Source organism: Corvus hawaiiensis, chromosome 2, assembly GCF_020740725.1.
Source record: "Corvus hawaiiensis isolate bCorHaw1 chromosome 2, bCorHaw1.pri.cur, whole genome shotgun sequence".
NCBI lineage: Eukaryota > Metazoa > Chordata > Aves > Passeriformes > Corvidae > Corvus > Corvus hawaiiensis.
This window is the reverse complement of record NC_063214.1, coordinates 49,734,735-49,747,418: the sequence shown is the minus strand read 5'-3', so window position 1 is coordinate 49,747,418 and position 12,684 is coordinate 49,734,735. Positions and strand designations below refer to the sequence as shown.

The 12,684-nt window shown below is 40.5% G+C and overlaps 1 protein-coding gene across 5 annotated transcripts in view; it reads left to right on the top strand.

Moving 5' to 3' along the window:
• SPATA13 (spermatogenesis associated 13) overlaps positions 1 to 12,684 on the top strand; it is a 146,832-nt gene that overhangs the window by 110,757 nt on the left and 23,391 nt on the right. For 3 of the 5 annotated variants that reach the window (XM_048294899.1, XM_048294901.1, XM_048294900.1), the window contains exons 3-4: positions 6,085 to 6,447; positions 9,628 to 9,772. In XM_048294899.1, the coding sequence (XP_048150856.1) occupies positions 6,085 to 6,447; positions 9,628 to 9,772 (508 nt within the window). Of the gene's footprint in view, positions 1 to 3,895; positions 4,101 to 6,084; positions 6,448 to 9,627; positions 9,773 to 12,684 lie in introns of those variants that run through there. The other 2 variants (XM_048294903.1, XM_048294902.1) reach the window with 2 other exon arrangements.

Genomic DNA, 12,684 nt, shown 5'->3' with positions numbered 1-12,684 from the left:
CGCAGGGGTGTAAAGGAAAAAAATATAGTACAGTGTGCATTTAATTAGAAAGGAATAGATGGAAATTTTCTTGAATTGGACTGGTTTAATAATCTGGTTTGTTTGTGATCGAAGATGCACTTGCTGAAAGTGTGCTTTCTTCTACAGGAAAAGCAGTCATTTCCATGGTAGCTGTTGCTGTGATGGTATCACTGTTGGAAATTGTCAGCCTGTTGGATCAAAAGGGGATCACTGGGCTCTCTTAGCACTTCAGAATCTTTTATAAAATCTAGAAAGAAAGCAATAAATAAATTTTCTCTGGGATGCTTATTTATCCAGAGTTTCATAATCTCTGTGTCTGTTGCAACAGTTTGCAAAAAAGAGAAAGTATTGATCATGTCCACGAAACATAAAACAAGCTTTTGACCTCATTAAGTAGTGATGGTAAATGAACTTCAACTAATGGTCTCCCACTGCTATTTAGCAATGAGAAAAAGTGCAGAGGTTACCTTTTATCATGTACCTGGGTAGAGATAATGTTGTCCAGACTGTAAGGTCAAGGTGGCAAAATAATTTATTGCTACTAGGTCATGATCCCTTGGCCTTTTTTATGTTTAGTGGCTTGTATGAACTGAAAAGCCAATTCTAATATTACTGCGGAGTTCCTCAGATTTGGCAGTTACTGTCTTATAGAGAAATAATAGCTATTTAATAGTCACCAATTGTCATATAGCTGTCATTGCTAGTGTAAGAAATTTGTACGTTTTTTATATAGACCCCTAAATATATGCAGAAATGTGTATTCTTGATCAAAATACAGAGATGTCTACATGACCTAGCACAAGTATTGTGATATTTGCAAGCCTTGTCATTTACAGAAGAACATGACTGATTACCTATCACAACTTTTCACTGAGAATATGTAGTAATTGTGTTCTGAAACTTCTCAGCCTACTCAGGTTTTCCTCGTAACTTATTCTGAGTCAGAATCAAAATCTGTTTAATTTATCACATTTTTTAATAAATTGCATTTGCAAGTTAGTATGTGTTTTTGTAAAGACATTATTAGATTTTGATTATCCGTTTTCTCTGGGTTAGAAAAAGACAGCAGTAGTTAGCAAAATTACATTTCAGCCAGGCAGCTCAAACATACAGAGATAACAGAACAAGAAGTATTGCAACTTATTGTATAGCTAAGGAAAACAAAACAAAAGCAAAGACAACAACAAAAAAAAAGAGGCAGAAGCAGGATGCTCTTTTCCCTGGAGAAGAGGAAGGCTGGGGGTCTTTGTCCAAGAGGCACCTACTTGTGACTTCCCAACAGATTACCAGGTAGGGAAGAAACTTTCAGGAGAGATGTGTCCCCTTATACCTTCGTACTTGTCTGTACGTATATGTTATGAAACATTAATTGTATTCAGGATGTAAAGATAAAATTTAAAAAATCCAAATAGGTAACAGTAGGGGTTGAAATGCAGATTAGTGGTCAGGGAGCCTCAGCAATGTACATGGTCACCAAGACCTTTATAAAGTGGTGATTTTAATTACAGAGTTTATTGGCTGAACATGTTGACAAAAAACCCCAAAAAACGCTCAGGGCTTGTTTTTGCTTTGCTGTCACGGTGTCAGCCCTCACAAGTGTGCCAACAGCAGGAAGCTGACCAGCAGCAGGCACTGTTGGGTCAGACTTCTAGTTTGGGCTTTCTCTGCAGCTGAGAATGGGGTCAGGTGTAGAGGATGAAGGGTTATTCATGGTTGGTATAACTGCACCAGTGAAAGTCCTGCCATGCAATTTCAGGTACCAGCAATTTCTTTGCCATATCACTGATAAAAGTTGCATCCACATAAGCAACACTTTATCAGTAGTGTACAAATCAGATCTTGTGCTCCTTGGGCAGCATTTCCACTGAAATCAGTTCTGAGTTCTGAATTTATCAAAGGTACACGTGGTCTGAGTAATAGTTGGAGAACCTGACTCTAAAGATTAAGCTAAGATTTTAGTGATTAAACACCTGATGCTGATGTTGCTTACCTTGGTTATTAATGAGTACAGAGAACACCAATAGCAGTCATGTGCCATTAAATGGAACAGGGTTGTACCAGTGCCAAGTTGAGCTGGGTGAGATCATGATCAAGTCCTTGAAGTTGCTGTATGTGGATTAGGAAATCAGTCTGGGCCCAGGCACGGGAGGGGTTTGGTCTGGCTGGGCAGAGACTCTGTGGTGTAGTTGTTTACCTGGGAGCAGCCTGGGAGAGCTCCCACTGTAGCCTGTTGGGTGCGGTCAGGGGTCCTGGGGAACACAGCATTAACAGCACACCTGAATGTGGCACCTGGAGTTGAGCCCAACTAAAAATAGCTGTCAAGTGGGGTGAGGGATGGGTATCAAAGACAGCTGCACACAGCTGGAAAGCACCTCACAGTGAAGCTGCACATTGCTGGAGCAGGAGGTGGGGACCAAGCAGGGTTGCCCACAGCACTGGAGAACATGGTTGTAGCTCCACCTAAACCTACCTGCAATCCAGCTTGACACCTGGTTCCTGCCTGTAGTGCTGCCTGGCTGGTCACTCAGTAGGCTTGGCTGATGCTCTTGTTTGGGGGCTCAGCTTGATTCCTGGAACATAAAAGACCCAGCACTGCTGGTGATGTCCTGACAGGCTTCCCTTTGTCCCCAGGGGCTGCTTCTGGATGGCCCAGGCCTCCATAGGTCCTGTGTCACACTTGCATGATCCATGGCATGTGGAGGTATCTCAGATTCCTTTGGACATTTGAAATGGCCCTGGGTGCTTATGTTCAGGCAACAAAATTTCATCCTAGATTTCTACTGGCTATGATGACAGCTTTATTATCTACTTAATGTACAGACAGCTCCATTGCACAACCGACATTTAAATGTGGGAATCTGCAGCTAAGAGTGACATATTGGAAGGGAAGAATAGCAAATAAAAGTGTAGCCTGGATTGAAGTAAATGTTCATTTAAAATGGTTGTATTTGTAGGTACACTGCTGTCAGGAATAAGGAAAGCAGTTGAAATACAATGATTTAACTTATTTGCTGTTGTAGGAATTTAGTTATCCAGATAAAATGAATTCATTTGCATCAGCACAAACAAGCAGAGCTGTTTGCTTTGTAGCCTCAGAAGAAACCTAACTGAGGATACAGCCTAAAAGACAAGATTAATAATCTTGATTGCTAACATTGATGATCATGTGCTGTTGCTAGACTAAGAGGTGTGAATTTCAGAAAATCCAATGTGAATTAATCTTAGACCGTAACTTCTTAGAAATCTTAAAATTCCTTGAAATTTTTGACCAGCACTTATAAGGCATGAGCCAGAGCATGAGATTTTGATTTTCATCCTATATGAAGTGGCATATGTATCTCTACACATCTGTAGATGTTCCCAGTAATAACTGTACAACATCAACGTGCTTTCACTTATAAAGGATTCATTAGGAGAAGGTAATTTGAGGTCAGCAGTGGTGCACCAGTATAAAGCCAGTCACAGGTGGAATACAATTGTTTCCTCAGTATTTTTTCATTGATGTCAAGAATCACACTTATGCTTAAGTGGCTGCAGTACTGGAGCCTGTGAGTTGTGTACTGGATATTTTTATTCCTGCTAGTAAGTGGTCACTTGATCAGGTCCTGCTTGAGCAAGTCACTAAGAGGAATGTGAGATTATCGGTCTGGTTTCCTCTGGTTTTTGCAATGACAGGATTGTGGGGGTTTTTAGTGTTTTCAGTGCAGTTTGTAGATCTAAGACTAAAAACACACATCCTTCAGCATTATTTGTTGCACAGTAGAGATTAATCTGGCTGTCATTTGGATCACTACTGTAGGTGGAGTCCTGCAGAACGAAAGCAGTCCTCTGCAAATGTTATTGCTCAAGATAAGGGTGTAAGCAGCAGATTATGAGATGACGTGTGACGTGTCCTTCCCTCAGTCTAAAAGTACAGGATCATGGTATGAACTTTGCCTGACTGGTTATGCAGAGAGTGTGCTCACATTTGTAGCTCCTATGGACAAGACTTTGCGAAACAAAAATATAAAATGACTCTCATGAACTCCTTTCTCAGTCACTGCATATGTGGAGATCCTTTACCTGTGTCTGATTCTGAGGTAAGAACCTTATTTAACCTGTGACTTTGCTGCTCAGAGTTGGAGGGGCTGTGCTTAAGAGACAGCTTTGCTGAAGCTGTGTCAATGCACCAGCCGGGGAGTGACTCTCTACTTAATTAAATGCACTGTTAAAACTGGTCCTGAGCAAAAATCTGTAGGGAACCTGAAGTTCTTGCTTGAGTGACAGGTGTCATGCCATAGAAACCAAAATTTTTTAAAGTACTCTATTTAGAATGAATTTCAAGCTGTAAGTGAAATAATTGAATGTAGAGCAATGTGTGATGTTGATAATTTTTTCATAACTGCAGTAATCGTGTTAAAATATTGACTATTGAGTAACTCTGCTTACTGGCTGAAGTGCTTTCATAGCATGAAATTAATCTTAAGCTGTCTTTCAAACAAAAAGCAACTTCTGCCCACTGTATCATGTGATCTAAAAAAACTCACTGGATTCGTAGTGGCCTGGCTGAAAATGGCAGGTGGAGAAGAAGGTGACAGAAGATAAGTCTTCTGCCACAGACATCATTGTAAAAGGCTGTTTCTGGGCTGCATGTTTGCTTTGATTATGCAATATCTGGAATGCCTTCATCTGGTCTGGAACAAATGAACAAAATACAGTCAAAGAGAGACAAAGTGATGCTTTTTTTTTTTTTTGAATACTTACTAGCTCTCTCTGCTTCTTTTCTGTTTTTATAAAGGAGTTGGGAAAAGCCAAGAAACACTGAGAAATCAGAAATTTGAGGGAAAAGTGAACATAAATTTTTGTGTGCAGATTTTTTTCCTGAAAAATTGCAAGGGTTTTGCTAGAAAAAATTACAACAGTGTTACTTCAAATGCATTGAAATGCTTAAAAATGTTCCCTCTACCAAGTATTTCAGCTGAGGTTATTTTATTTCCAGACTTGTAGTATCAGTGCAGTTATGATACTTGCAGGCATTACCTCTGTGAGCCAGATGTGCTGTTAAATAGGAACAACATGCTAATTTTCCAAGCTTCCTATCTAAACCCATCATTTTTTCCTGTGTTTGTGCTATAATATATCTTCAATCATAATCTGTATGAATTTAACCTCCCTGAGCATATGGGAAGTGAGCTTCTCCCTCTGAAACTGGATGAGCTTGCTCACCTAATTCAATCCTGGGAGCAGAACCTGTAGATCTGACCAAGTGGGATTGTGGGAGTGAGTGGTAGGAGGGAGTATGACTGCCCAGTCTGGTATCAGCTTACAGTTACATGGATCTGCAAGTGGTCGAACTGCAGCCTTGCTGTTCATCACTGAACAGAGGTGAAACAGAGAGATATATGGATGGCTTGGAAGGGACCTTAAAGATCATCCAGTTCCAGCCCACCAGACACAGACAGGGACACCTTTGGCTAGACCAGGTTGCCCAGAGCCCCATCCAACCTGGCCTTGAACAATACCAGGGTTGGAGCATCCACAGCTTCTCTAGGCAACCTGTTCTGGTGCCTCACCACCCTCATGGTCAAGAATTTCTTCATAATACCTAATCTAAACCCACCTTATTTCAGTTTAAAATTGTTGCCCCTTGTTCTGTTGCTACAAGCCTTGGTAAAAAGTCCAAAACCACAGTTGAGTTATTTTTACTGGTGCTACCTGTAACATCCTACTTGTGCATAGGAACAAGTCCTGTCAGCACAGAGCTATCTTTCCAAGATACTGTTCCATTAATTCAGTGTTTGTGATAGGACCTGTCTGTACTGCTGAGGTAATAGGTGAGCTTTTTGTGTTATTAGTCTTGTCTGCTGGAGAGGTGCTGATGGTTGGTTGTTTACCTTACTCATCATAAGCATCATGATGTCTGCGCTTTGCAAAGTTATCTCTTCATGAATTGTCAATTGCATTTATTGTATTTATGGTAACTCTATTTTAGAAATGTAAGGTTGACCTGCCATATGACAAACTCACAAATGATTAACTGTCAGAAAATTCTGTGGCTTATTTGACTTGTTCACATTTAACAAGGTTGTTTCTGATGACCACTGGAAGAGGTCCACATCCCAGGATGAAGAAAAGGCAGACTCACAAAAGGTCACACCCAGGAAATGGGGCTCTGGAAAAAGATCCCGGCCCAGACCTCTCTCAGACTATGGCCAAATGTCGATCCGAAGTTTCTCTATACCAGAAGATGCAGTTGCAGTGGAGTCTCAGAGGACAGACTGCATGGATGGAGAAAATCGGCCAGGACTGGCATCCGTTGGGTCTGTGATGCAAAGCAATACTGTAGGCTACCACAGAGGGGGAAAAAGAAGACCCATCTCCGTAATAGGTGGGGTCAATTTCTATGGAGATGATCAAGTAGAAGAGAGAGAAAATCTGCTGACACAAGTAAGATAAACAGATGTGCTCTGCAAACTGCACAAGACCCTTTCACTTCCCTGTCTCTGTCTTCAGCCTAGAAAATAGAATGGATGCTTCCTTCTCTTCCTTCCCTTTTGTCAAGTTGGCATCGTGTACTTAGAATACTGCTTTCCTGGTCACTAATTACTTTGTCTTCTTGCTAAAAGAAATACAGCATGGAACAAACCTGATACTGACTTTGGGATAATCTTTTCTGTATTGTAAATTAACCTGATTTCTCTCTTGGCATGATCATTATGTCTCATGGTGGTCTATAAGGGCTCATTTGTGTGTAAGCGAGTTGTGTGTTTAGTCTCCTTACAGGGTGTTGGGCCTGAGGAACAGAGGAGTACAATCAAATGCAATAATAACACATTATTTATTGATCATTTCAAATTATCCAAAAGCAGTCCTGTTCAAAAACTGTGGCATTAACAATGGTGTTTAAAATCTTGGTTTTGGCATAGCAAAGATACTTACAACTAATGAAAACATTGCTTGAGAAAATTGGTAATAAATTGAGAAATCAAGGAAATTAAGAATGTAAGAAAACTGACAATATAAATACAATGTCTGTTCATGTACTACGAAATTGATCAGATGAAACAAAGGTTGGACACCTATAAGCAAGCTGTGTGTACTTGTGTAGTACCTATATTTGCCATCTCTGTTGGCTTAAGTAAAAGAGTGAGAGATTAAAAACTTCTGAAAGGTAAAAATTGCTCCTTTCTTCCTGGAGGTAGTGCTGAGCAAGCACAATGTGTAGAGGAATTTACTGTTGTGTTGGTGGTCCTGGCCCCATCTTGCACTTGGTTGCAGAGCTTCAGGCTCACTGGCTTTCTTGTAAGACTGCACTGGTCAGGCATTTTCCACTTTACATGAAACCTGGAGGACCTCTGCCTAAAGCAGTTGTCAAGCTGATAAAACAACAGAAAAAAAGAAATAGTATTTGCATCCTCAAAAAATTTGATTCTGGTAGTTATTAATTGAATTTAAGTCCTCGTAGTCTTTCTCATGCCACTTCATCTCCTGCTGGGAAGTTTAAGGGTACCAAAGTGTTGAAACAACGGCAGGATTTTAAGTTTCCTGTGAAAAACATTTTATAACATGGACATTGTTACTGTATTTTGCACTTTTTTTTCATAAATCCCTGATGAAAAAATGCATCTTGATGCAAAACCCTAGCTGAACTAAATGAACCTTTTACCCAGGCAAAGGCTTTAGTTTCAAATCCTATGTAATTAAGGTATTTTAAAATTGATGTTATCTCTTAACTTGGAGAAAAAAAAGGAGGAAAATAATAATTATAAATTCTAGGCCATCTTACTCAAGAATAATAGATGGATCTCAAGGAATAGTTAAGTACTGGCAACTTGCTGTACTGTGGAAGTGATTAAACACTCTCCAGGCCCTTAATTTAGTGCTGAAACCAGATTGATCTCTTTTCAAACCTTGTTCACATCAGTTTAATAGCAAAGGAACATGTGTCGAGGCAGCTATTTGAGTTGACTCTTTCCATGCTCCAGTGCTGCCATGAGGGCTTGGCTGAGGTTAAATGAGCACGTTGCTGGATCACTGTGGTCAAGGCCAAAACTATGGAGCATTCCCAACAAGGGCACATTATTAAGCCAAATTATGGCTTTCTCAGGACTGAATAAAAGCACATCTGTGTCTGTCCAGGGAAAGGATTTGGACCGAAGCCTTGTAAGAAAATTTTAGTTGCCCAGAAATAAATAGCCTTTTTTGCTTACTCAGCCAGTTATTTGCATACAGTAATTGCCATCACTTCTATTAGCTATTTGATACAACAAATCAGACTTTTTGTGGTGAAGGATCCTGGTATACTGATAAGGCACTTAGGAAATGAGGTTTAAAGATGAGGTTGTAGATAAGTCATATTCCATACACATTGAGGTTTTTGGCAGTCATAATAAAAAGTAAACTTTTAGCTGGAATGTAAAAAAGGACTTATGAAGCAGGAATATATGTGCTAGAAGTATTTTATGTGGCGCTGTCAAAGACTGCTCTTCACACTGGTGGGTTTTTTTCTTTAAAGCTTCTAAAATCCATGGGAATATTTGAAAAGTATGAAGCTAATTCCTTCTTTGCCATATTTTGTTTTGATCTGACAGCTTAGGTGTGAGAAAACATTTTCAAACAATACTGTCATAGGTTTCGTAACAGTCAAGAGATAGTTCATTAAAAAACCATCCCTGATGTTTCAGATTACTTGATAGAAGAACAGTAACAACTGAGCAATAAGAGAAGATCTAAAGACGAGTTTCTCTGAAGCTCATGTGCTGAGGCCCGGCTGTTTAACATTGAATGCTTATGCAAGATCATTCAGCCTGGCTAATGTGGAATTGTTCAGGGACAACATAAAATCAGACTCAATTTGCAAATAAAACGGGGTAGGTTCTCCAGTCATAATTTAAAAAATGAATGATTTATTCAGAGAAAATGGCTTCGAGATAAAGTTGCAGTAAACTTAGTATTACTCCTTTTTATGAGACTCCTGGGAACTCAAAACAGAGCATCATTTAGACAGTTAATACTGTCTTGCTTATTTTACTGACAAGCAATACATTTAACTGATAGAAAAAATCCACCACCTCTGCTGGAAACCTGTTCCAGTGTTTTACCATCCTCATCCTAGAAAGCCTTTTCATTAATCTAAATTGACTCTCCTACAGACAAAGCTATTCCCCTTGTCCTATCGCTACATGCCATTGTAAAAAGTCCCTCTCCAGCTCTCTTGTAGGCCCCTTGGGTATTGAAAGGCCACAGTGAGGTCTCCCTGGAGCCTTCTCTTCTCCAGGCTGAACAACCCCAGATCTCTCAGCCCAGCCTTCATAGGAGAGGTGCTCCCACCTTCTGATTGTCTTCAAAAAAGAGTATTACAAGATGAAAATTATAGAGCATGTCTGACCACAACAGAAGGCTAAGGAGTTTTTAATGTAACAAAGACCTGTAATGTAATAAAACTTGTTCTGTGATGCTGGTGGACATGGTATGCAGTGTTTAAGCAATGTCACTTCAACATAGGGGATTTTACTGCCCCTGTAATTACCTGAACTATCTGGAGAAACCTTACTTCATACCTGAGCTTTGCTCAGTTGGACTTGCTGACAGCTTTACTAATAGTGGATTTTCCTGTTTTCTCGGTAGCCTGTGACACGGCCACCCGTTCCAGTACACCAGGTGCCCCCGTACAAGGCTGTTTCAGCCAGGTTCCGGCCACTCACCTTCTCACAAAGTACCCCCATCGGCCTGGACCGAGTGGGACGGAGGCGGCAGATGAGAACATCTAACGGTAAGATGAACAAGTATTTTTAGACCAGAAAGTCACACCCCAGGCTGAGGAAGAATTAGAATATAGTATGGAACATAAAAGGGTGCAGACCAACTCAGTGACAATGTAATACCCAGCTAAGTTGCTTTGTTTTGTGAGTTTCTTACTAGTAGCTGCTGTCCTCACGTAAAACTTTTTTCAGGTCTGCTGTTTGACATTGCTATGGCTTATTGTTCTGTACCACCTACAGTCCTGTATCTTCCACTCTCTATTCACATAGTTGCCTGAAGACAATAGATTATGAAGGAAGTAAGTTCAAATATGCTTGAGTTCATACCTGACCCCTAGCCACACCACACATGTATTTTTAATTTTCTGTTTGCTGCGCATTCGGCTTTACTTAGATAGGCAAGCCTTAAATAATTAAGCAGCTTGTTGGTGAGTGTAGCCCAAGCAAGGCTCTGGTACATGAGGGACAGGTTCTTGGAAAAAATTGCCTTTTTGGAAGCATTGCCCTTTAACAGGCTTGCTGATGTGTCCTGTGTAATTTTGCTGTAATTGTTTACTTTAGCATGCAATGCTGTCTGGAGTTAATAGGAGTAGTCTATTAACTGGTCTAGTAGTAGTAGAACATTTCTTCACAGGTGGGACCAGAAGAACTTGGGTTAACACCTTTTTTGTTCCTTCAGACACTGGCAAGAGTTGGAAATAAAAGCAAAATTTTCACTTTGTATCTTTCACTGTTAAGAGTGAACAAAGCACTGTTGGGAACCTTCACCCTGAACCTTCTGGATCAAGGCTTCCTGTGATTGAAGTAGGAAACTGAACAAATAGCATTTTCAATGTTTATTAAAATTACATGTATGTTTACAAATCAGTACTTGGCTTCTATGGTTCTTAGCTAAGTTTTATCTGCAGTGTTGTCCAAATTCTGCCAAAAATGTTTTAACTACAAATTAATTTATGTAAGAACATGTTAAAACTGAATTCTGCTGTCTTGAATAGAACATGACAGTTTTTTTCAGGAGGTGCTCTCCAAGAAGCAGACTTGAGAATTTCTAACCATGGCAATGAGAAGGACTAATCCACTGAGATGAGCTCAGTTGGTTGGATAATGGTGTTAATAATGCCAAGGCTGTGGGTTTGATCCCCATATGGGCCATTCACTTACGGGTTGCACTTGATGATCCTTGTGGGTCCCTTCCAACCCAGAATATTCTGTGATTCTGAGATACATTATTGTGCTGGTTTAGACTGCTGGTTTAGGGAACTAAACTCCAAATAAGCCACTCCCTTTCTTCCTGCCCCTTCCAGTAATGGAGGGACAATAAAGAGAAATTACGAGATAACAATTTACTAAAATCACAATGACAACAGCAGTATTAACAGCAAAAAGTATGCAAAAAGAAGGTGCCCTACCCACAAAAAAGGGCATTTATCACTGTGAAAAAAACCCCAACACTTCCTGAAGACACTGTCTGGTGTGGTCTCCAGACAAAGGCAATATCATCACTGTTCCTGCATCTGGGCCACGAGGTATTTGGGACACAAAGGCAATACATCAAGGAGAGCTTCCCCTGCTTTAGTGTTCTCCACCACCCCAGTCTGAAAACAATGAAGGACTAGGACAAGCAAACCCCTTGGAAGCTTGATCATTAAGTTGTGCCAAAGTGGCGCCTCAGACCACTCTGCTTTGCTGGTTCGATTCCGCACAGCTGCCTCCAGCACTGGTGCTGCTCCTCTTGGGCCCTTCTGGGGCTTGGGCTCTGTGTGGCTGGGCTGGGCTCAGCTCCATGCTGCTGCCTCTTTCTCTTGCCTTTTGTTCCCTGGGAGCGGCGTCTCAGACTCGTCGCTGTCCTTCAGCACTGTGTCTTAAAGCCGCAACTTGAAGGAAGGCGAAAGGGACCGATAGTGGCGGAGAGGGGCTGGCTCCACTTGGCTGATCCCAATATCTTCTCCCTGGAGAGATCCAGCAAGATGGCAAACTTTGGTTTCCAGTGCCCGGCTTTTCCTGCCAAAACCACGCCCCCAGCAGTGATGTGGGTGGTATGGAATACACAGCGCTAAAAGCTCCACCCCCTCTTCTCTCTAACCAGGGCAATTATATACACTCCCTTTGTATTTTCCTTTTAATTTATATTGTAGTAAAGTATTGGGATCTACTTTAAAACCCATGTCTGGAGTGTGTTCTGCTGTATGCATCTTAGTACACGTAATGATCCAGATTAGATAAATTAGGCATTGAATGCTGTGACTCTGGCTGAGATTATGTGGTGTCTCAGTCCATGCTTCCAGAAGAATCACTCACAGAATAACAGGTCTGCCATAACATAGTTTGGGAAAAAAAGAGGCTCTTTTATTATCACGGAGTAGGAATTACTTTTTCTATTTTTAGTTATCCTTTCCAATTCATGTTTGGAAACCACACAAAATAGTATTAGTTACCAGGACAACTGCCTGAGAGCAGTATCTTTCCAGGTATTTAGCTTTTGAATAACTGGTCTCATAAACATAAACATCAGGATGACAAATACACAAACCAAGATTTCTGCCACTTTTCAGGACAATGAAGCCAAAGCAACCTTGATTGTGTTAGATGTGACTTTTATGAGACCTTACAATAGACATAGAAGTGGAGCAGGAAAAGCTTCTGAAATCAAACCTGTGAAGGCAAGTGGGGAATATCATGGACTTCACAGCTTGAACACAGTTGCAAAGATCTGTTAAGTAGCTCTAGAAGAAATTTTAAAGTGACTAGTGTCACACATTCTGATCTCTTTCCTTTTTTCTCTTAAATCACAAGGAATTTCCTTGTCTTTGAACATGTGAGAGTTTTTTGTTTGCTCATGCACAGTGAAATTTGATAGCACAAAAGCCCTTTATTATAGAAAGTAATTCTAAACCCAAGCACTGAAAAGCAGTGGTATCTTATT